At 42.0% G+C, this 8,383-nt stretch overlaps 2 protein-coding genes across 6 annotated transcripts in view; one reads left to right on the plus strand and one right to left on the minus strand.

The window, feature by feature from the left end:
• The window catches only part of cyfip1 (cytoplasmic FMR1 interacting protein 1), a 38,079-nt gene extending 31,790 nt beyond the window's left edge, over positions 1-6,289 (plus strand). For both annotated transcript variants that reach the window (XM_005727131.1, XM_005727132.1), the window contains exons 28-31: positions 2,226-2,320; positions 2,726-2,964; positions 3,044-3,191; positions 5,681-6,289. In XM_005727131.1, coding sequence (XP_005727188.1) covers positions 2,226-2,320; positions 2,726-2,964; positions 3,044-3,191; positions 5,681-5,845 — 647 coding nt within the window. In that variant the 3' untranslated portion in view covers positions 5,846-6,289. The remainder of the gene's footprint in view (positions 1-2,225; positions 2,321-2,725; positions 2,965-3,043; positions 3,192-5,680) is intronic.
• Positions 6,290-6,508: 219 nt separating this feature from the next.
• nipa2 (NIPA magnesium transporter 2) overlaps positions 6,509-8,383 on the minus strand; it is a 6,843-nt gene continuing 4,968 nt past the window's right edge. For all 4 annotated transcript variants that reach the window (XM_005727134.1, XM_005727135.1, XM_005727133.2 and 1 more), the window contains one exon: positions 6,509-7,394. In XM_005727134.1, the coding sequence (XP_005727191.1) occupies positions 6,736-7,394 (659 nt within the window). In that variant the 3' untranslated portion in view covers positions 6,509-6,735. The remainder of the gene's footprint in view (positions 7,395-8,383) is intronic.

An 8,383-nucleotide genomic window follows, 5' to 3' on the forward strand; every position in this document is an offset into this window, starting at 1 on the left:
AAAGTCAACAGGCAGATGGGTTCCTATTGATAACTTTGTGCTCTTTGCTCTGCGCAGTTCATACAGTGTAATCAATAAACTGTCTCCGTGCTTTATCTGCTCTGGGTCCAAAACAATGATTCAAGCGTCTGAAATCTCTGCTCGCTGTTGAATAAAAGGCGGATTCTGGTGATGCCAGAGTGACTCCCAGCGATTTAACCATAACCCGAAATCACAGAACTCTTTAATTTCCCTTCATGCGACCTTAAGCTCATTGCATCCTGCTTAAGTAATCTAAAAAGGGTCACAAGGACTTCATCACATTGACCCTTTTATCCGTCTGTCCGTCCATGCTCTGCTGTTATCGCTCCGCTCAGATCATTCTGGCAGCAGGATTTATCCAGATTTGCCTCATTTTTCAAATCGTCCTGGAGGAACTTGAAGTGTTTCCTGGCCACATGAGATTTATGATCCCTTGTGCTTCCTTTTGGGTTTTCTACCTTTGGATGGAAGGATCCTGATCAGATACCAGAATCCTCTCGATGTCTGTCTGCTTTGACATGAAGGAGCAGCTGCACTGAGCTTGTTCTGGATAAGGCTTATTTAATTTGTATGAACCCCCACCTTTTTTTGTTTCTCTAACCAAAGACAAGTTTGTTTAAATAGAGGCTCATTTCATCTGCGTGTATTCATGATCTCATCTTTTGGTTCCAAAGTTGACTAACAATGAGACTCATTAACCAGCTGAAAAAACGAAACCTTTCCGTGTAAATTTCCTCCTCGGTTTTTCCCCTCGCTCAAGGGTGAGATGCTGAGATGCAGCACTCAGTTGTTTTCCATCATTAAAGTATTGTTTTAGGAAAAGCTTAACAATTTTGAAAACAGCTGGGTGCTGTGTTCTAGCAAACATTAGTTCAGCGGGAGTCAAGAGTGCTTTTGTTGGGTACGGTTTTCAGCCGGGATTACAGAGAGTCAGTTATTCCAGCGCAGCATTATCTGCAGCAGGTGTGCGTGTGTGTGTGTGTGTGTGTGTGTGTGTCAGAGACACCAGCGTGCCATACCGTGGTTTACTGATATGTTTTCATGGGTTGCAGAACATTGTAGAGGTTGCATCTTGTTCTGGCTGAAAATATTGCTAATTTTTATGATTGTTTTTAAATATTAAAATCCCATAAATTTAAAATTTTATAAACCCAAACTGGATGCTGTAGCCATCATGTGTGCGTTTGATTTTCTATTAATAACAAACTCGATCTGTGCCTCTCATCTAAATTTTTTTTTCTTTTGATGTTTACAATAACTTTAGCTTCCTCCAGGCAAGCAAAATTTTACCTTCATTCTCTGAATATTTCCAGACTTGCATTGGGGCTTAATAGAAATTTGGCACATTTTTAATTTTCTTTTTCCAACATCTTTTTAAACCCTCATAATTCAGAAATATCCAGAAGAAATTTTAAGAGCTGAAAAACACATTTACTGTCTGTTTACATGAATTGCAACCAAATAAATTTTATACCCAACTCGTGTCAAAATCGATGACACAATCCGATTTTTGCTCGGCGCGATTTTGTTTTTCTCTGTAAATCGTAGTTTGAATAAGCTGTAGCAGTTTAACGTCTGTGACGTAGAGGAGCATAAACGGCCACAGGGTACCCTGGATGTTTGATCCGTTTCTGATGAATCATCGGTGGTTGCTCATAAAAAGCTCATCTTCTAACTGTGATTCCATCTGTGTGATAATATTTTTCCATTAATGTTTTATTTTAAATGTTCAGTATGAGTAAGCCCATGCACGAAGGTGCGGTTTGTGCATTTACTTTCCACTTGATGTTGATCACACTTTTTCTTTTTCTTTATTTTTTTTCTTTTTCCTTTCTTGCTGGTGTCATAAAGCTCCGTTACACACCCTGTGTATTTCCAGGATCTGGTAATCTGGAAAAATCTTAATATGAAGGTCAAATTCTGGCAGGCTTCATTAAATTTACTAAAGTTAATGTAGAAACAAAACAGCTGATTGTGAGAAGTTTTTGTTTTATTAAATTTTTTTTTTTTTGTTATACAAGTAACAACTCTGTCGGACTGCGTTTTGGCACATTTTCACTTTTTTCCTTTCTTAGTCTGAATTTTCTATTTCTTGTAAGCTTTTATTTTTTTTAATTTTTTTAAACCTCTTTCTTAAGAACAAATTTCCACTGGTTGACAATCCTCAACTTAAACTTCATGCATTTCTTTGTCTGTCTGTGTAGAGGGGGAGCGCCTCGACGCCAAGATGAAGCGCTTGGAGGCCAAATACACGGCGCTGCATATGGTTCCCCTGATAGAACGCCTCGGCACACCACAGGTAAGAGCCGTCGGATGGTGTGTTCACTTTCCCTCGGGTTAGTTATGTAAATACAAATGCTGGAGTGTTTCAGGGCCAATTCAAAACCAGCTGATGTTTGTCTCTAACAACCAATGAGGAAACTACTTTCTTCTCAGTACAGCTGAGAGCTGGAGTTAAAACATCTTCAGAACTTAAATAAATTCTCCAGGAGGACTTCATGAACAAATTTGCTGCCATATAAATGTGTTTCATCGTGTGGACTTTATCCTGAGGATGACATCAGGCAATAAACCAACTTATTTTGTTTCCCTCTGAACACACCATTAAGACAGAGATAAGCTATAGTTGCTCCTGTGTCATGTGACACTTATGGAGGATGCTGACCGGTAGACGATCTTTTGAATGCTTTTACTTCTCTTTCAGCAAATAGCCATCGCTCGTGAGGGCGACCTATTGACCAAAGAGCGCCTCTGTTGCGGTCTGTCCATGTTTGAGGTTATCCTCACACGTGTGCGAGGCTTCCTGGAGGACCCTGTGTGGCGTGGGCCGTTGCCCAGCAACGGCGTGATGCACGTGGACGAGTGTGTGGAGTTCCACCGCCTCTGGAGCGCCATGCAGTTTGTGTACTGCATTCCTGTGGGAGCCCACGAGTTCACAGTGGAGTGAGTGTGGCCGAACACAAACACGCACACGCTTCCTCTCACCTAATATTTACTGACACACCCTCTTCCTGTCCTCCAGGCAGTGCTTTGGAGACGGCCTCCACTGGGCAGGCTGCATGATCATCGCCCTGCTGGGACAGCAGAGACGCTTTGACATCCTTGACTTCAGCTACCACCTCCTCAAGGTGCAGAAGCACGACGGGAAGGATGAGATCATCAAGAGCGTGGTGAGTTTGAAAGACATGAGCACGGCTGTTAAATACAGCATACATAAGGTGCAGATTTAACGCATCATCCCTCACCTGACGTCCCCGAGCATCTCCACCAGTTACTGCATCCAAAATAATGAGCACACCATCTCAAATAGCAAATGTACCAAGAATAGAAGTAAAGACCTGCGTATGTCTTCAATTCAGTTAGATTTTTTTATTCATTTTTAATTATTATTTTTGACACACATCAAGAAAATGTGATTGACTTTTCTGCTTCATGCCATAACCTGCTGATATGATTTGAAACCTCAACAACAGGCTGTTAAACGCACGGCTGAACTCTGAACATTAGATAATAAAATCTGCTGATGGCGCCTTGCGTAACGTGACGTGCAAAGTTAATAAAGATTACGACCCGTATGGAATTTATCAAGGTGAGTTTAGGTTCACATGACTTCTGTTTGTTGTCGTTTTGTAGCCTTTAGGGTGTTGATAATGATGTAATCTGGCTTCAGTCACACCAGATCATATGAGACTCAGATTTAAAAAGCTATATTCCTTTTTTAACCTCTGTAAATAAGTGATACTTTTCTATAAATACTTTGTAAAAAACCACAGTAAGAACTGGTAATGAAGCATGAAAGATGAGCTTGATGAGTTTCAGATCCTCCACCTCTAATTTTTGTCGTGGAGCAGCCAATAACGTCGCAGCGTTTAAAGTCACTAAACAAGATCCGTCTCAGGTGTGAGACTGCAACAGTTAAAATAACTTCGTACATTACTGAGAGCAAACCACACTGAACTGTTGTTTTTGTTTTCTAATGCTGTGTTTCTACTTTGAGTCCAAAATTATGAATTATTAATTTCACTGCTAACAGAAAGCTAAATACAGCTCAGCGTGCAGCTGCAGACGTCCGTCCTTCTGCTTCATGAGCACAAGCGTGTCGGCGATCACAAGAGCGGCTTCAGGTGTTCATTTTCTTCAGTTTTGCAGCACTCTGGTCCTTGCGGAGGCAGCGCAGGGAAGTTGAAATCAGAACTCGGATTTCTGTCAAAAAAAAATACTTGAATAATTTATGTTGAAATCTGTTACTGAGTGTATCCCCTCAGAATGTAGCAAAGAGCACAAAAGGCTTCAGCGTGACCCACTGAATCATAAATGGACTGTTTTTTGTTTTTTTTGGGGGGGTTTTTTTCCCTCACGGACTATGAAAGAGTTTTGAATCAGTTGGGAGTGAAGTGTAGGACGATGAAAGAGAAATGGGCGTGATGGTTCTGTTTGCTAGGAGCTTACCTGCCTCTCAGGAATTTTTGTTGCGTTTTGTTTTCCGTGATTGTTGATGAACTCTTTGTTGAGTATTGTGCGTTGGCAACACTGACCCAGCAACATTGTGATGCATTCATGGGCAGATAAGTAGGTCACTGAGAACCAAACCCACAGGTTTCACTGAGTACATGGGGGGGGGGAGGGAAAGCTAATCAGCATGGCTGCACATGAAAACACAGAATGAGGTTCTGAAGTCGTCAGATAGTCGCTGCAGGTAACCCTCCGCGATGTTACACTCTTCAGCGTTTGTGTGGATTAAGCAGATGAGTTTGTTTTAGAACTGCCGGGAGCTGGATTTAACCTTGAAATGAGCCTGGCTAACTGTCCCGTTTTCTTGGTGCTCAGCTCACATCTCCCAGCTGGATCCTCAGATTTAACTGAAACACTGTTAAAGTTCATAATAAGCTGTTTTATACACAATTGCATACAATTTCCTGTTCTTCCACTGCCATTTGGAAACACCAAATATCAAACAGGCTCTTATAGCTCCTCCCCCTTTATGGGAGCTTTTTATAATTGGCTGTCCCAGATAAACAGAAGGTTTAAACAGCAGGTCAGCGGGGCTTTTCTGTAGTTCCACAGAAATAAATCCTAAAGCCCAAGAAAGAGTTGGCATTTTTTCCTGAAGTTGCTCATTCAGAACATCCTCATGTTCTACAACAAGCCACTAAATGAGACTGCAGAAGATGTCAGGCAAACTCCAACCCACCAAATGCACAAGCTCAGAGGCATTGATGGCCACCACGATTGCAATGTTTATGTCTGAAGTTCAGTTTTTTGGGGTTTTTTTTATGCAACTGATGCAAATGCTCTTGAGAAACTGCAGAGAAAAGTTATCTGGCTAAAACGTATCACAAACTGTTATTTCCTGTGATGATCCAAAAGCCCGTAGGGGGGGTTAAGAAAAATAATGTTGGGAATTATTGTGTTGTCAACTTCAGGGCTGACCTACTATAAATACACCCTGCTCTCTCTGTGACCTCAGAATGGAGAGTTGGAAAAACTGTGTAACACTGAGCGTTTAGCACAGTCTGAGCTGTTGGCTTTATGTGCTATTAGAAACTGTGGCCACGTTTAAAATAGACGTTCACCAGTGAAATAGGATCTGACATAAAAGCAGCAACGTGATTAAGTGGGACCTGTTCTGAGCTCATTCCCGTGTTTGTCTCCCTTTCAGCCTCTAAAGAAGATGGTGGACAGAATCCGTAGATTCCAAGTCCTCAACAACGAGATCTTCGCCATCCTGAACAAGTACATGAAGTCTGGCGACGGCGAGAACATGCCGGTCGAGCACGTCCGATGCTTCCAGCCTCCGATACACCAGTCGCTCGCCAGCAGCTGAGGCGGCCGTCAACACTGTGGACCAGCGTGAAGTTTCAAACACTGTCCGCATCACCACGAATATCGCCCTTTAGGTCTGAGGACCATCATGTGTCAGAAGTTGGGCCACTTTTTCTTTTTTGTATTCATTTGTGCCTTATCAGAAAAGAATATTTCCCCTTTTTGGATATTCTTTGTTTTATACTTGCAGACAGAAGTAGATCAGAGAGAGGAAGTAGTTTTTATCTGACGTATTTAAGGGTTTGCGGTGGCGGGTGTTTGTGAGGGTGAGCATTAATCTATTTTAAGTGTGGGTGATGGTAAATTTATATTTTCTACACTGTTCAACTTGCATGCTAAACATTTTAAGTGGAACTGAAGTAACAGAGCTCAAGCTCATGTTCAGCATTTATTCACTGTGCCTTATGTTTTAATCATTTAATTCAATAAATATGTAACAAATGTTGGTTTGTGTCAAGCTTTTAATGTAAAAACTGCAAAGAAAAAGTTCAGAACTCCCAACATTAACTGCCGTTACCTTCAAGTATGACGACAACTCAAATCATAGAACGTCCTATCAAATGTAGTCATTGTCAGCAGGACTTCATAAAGTATATATTTATATTTATATATATATATATTAAAACTTCATCTGATTCATAGAAAGGAAGTCAGTGCATGAAGGTGCATGTCCATAAAACCTTTTTATAAAACGTATTTACAGCGCTACACCGGAATGAAATTAAGTTTAACTAGAGATGAATATGAGCCATATTCCAAGAAAAGTAAGGCAAATTAAAACATTAACTACAATCCACTGGTCTGTTCACGCCCCGGATCGCTGATTGTCTCATTCTCGCGCTCCACGTCTACATCAGAGCCGCGGCCGAGTCTTCTGGAATAGGGAGGTCCTTAGTGATCCAGCAAGGACGTCATCGTGCCATTCCTTCTGGAGACGCTATCGAAATGCGAAGCAGTGTCTCGCTCCTCCATGTCTCCGACCGACTTCTCGTCCAGCAGTTCGTAGGCGGTGTGAGATGCTATGCCGTTGGCTGTGGGAAACGCTCGTTCTTCCTTCCGCATGGACACCGCGAGCGTGGCCAGGCTCACGCTAACGTCTTTAAAGGCGTGGAGCAGGAAGATGCCCACGATGATTGTGAGGAAGCCACTGAGTGTACCGATGACATCGTCCGCTCCCATGTGCTCCCACTCTTTGAAGAGGATGGCAGAGCAGGTGAGCACGGACGTGGTGAAGAACACGTAGTAGATTGGCGTTACCAGGGAGGTGTTGAAAATGTCCAGAGCTTTGTTCAGGTAGTTGATCTGCGTGCTCACACAGCCCACTAGACCCAGGAGCAGGATCCACGCCAGCGGGTTTTTCACCACGCTCGTCCCGGCGATCGCTTCCTTGATGGCGATGCCCAGTCCTTTCACACAGGACACAGAGAGTGCTCCGATTACCGAGCAGATGGTGATGTAGACTAGGATGTTGGTCTGGCCGTGGCGGGGACCCACAACAAATATGAAGATGAGTGCAACGATGATGACGAGGGTGGCAAAGACAAGGAACCCTGAGAAAGAAAAGGAGAAGAGGTGGGACGGGGAGCATTTCAAGAAAATAAGCATCTGCAAACCATCACTATTCTCAGCATCCTTCACTTCAATAAATCCAATCTTTTCTAATTCCGGGTTGCAGGGGGCTGATCCCAGCTGCCATAATGTGTACACCTAGGCCAGGTTGCCACTCTGTCACTGGACTAATGGAGAGACAACAATTTACACTCACATTCACACATAGGGGCAATTTAGAATCATTAACCCAACCCCACCGAGTACCCAGAGAGAACCCACGCACACACAGGGAGAACATACAAACGTTTAACAGTTAAAATTAATGTAGCCCTTCCAACTTTAACGTGTGACACACAAATCTTTTTTTTTTACTTCCAGAGAGCAGGAGTCTGTTTTGTGAGGTTTTTTTCACATCGTCTTTGAGCTAAAACAAATCGACTGAAGCAGAATGACACAAGTTTAGCTTTTCAAAACCATAGAAACAGATTTATTTCCCTCATATTTTGCATATTAACACATTTGTTCATATGAGAGTAGTTAGATAACTAAAAGTACTCGCAGAAAGAAACATCTTAACCAGCTGAAAGAAAGAGATTACATTATTGTTTCAGTTATTTAAGTTTTTCCATGACCTGTTATTCTCACATGACTCTTAAGTCAGGAAGTGTTAGATTTGTATTATAAAGATTGGATCTTGCTCCTGACCAAATATTCTCCACATTCAAATAATCAGAAAGAGTAATGCTAACAATGAAACTAACAGTGGATACTAAATACTTTTTTGCTTCAGATGTGAACTTTGTATTACAACAACAGAAAGTGACTCAAACAATTCCTGAGTTATCGCAGGTAAATTCCAGCTTCCATTTCCTGTCTGATGGAAATGAAAATATTCCAAATATACAGTGGGGCAAAAAAGTATTTAGTCAGCCACCGATTGTGCAAGTTCCCCCACTTAAAATGATGACAGAGGTCAGTAATTTGCACC

Source organism: Pundamilia nyererei, unplaced genomic scaffold (genome assembly GCF_000239375.1).
Source record: "Pundamilia nyererei isolate P.nyererei 1_Seehausen unplaced genomic scaffold, PunNye1.0 scaffold00023, whole genome shotgun sequence".
NCBI classification, from domain to species: Eukaryota; Metazoa; Chordata; class Actinopteri; order Cichliformes; family Cichlidae; genus Pundamilia; species Pundamilia nyererei.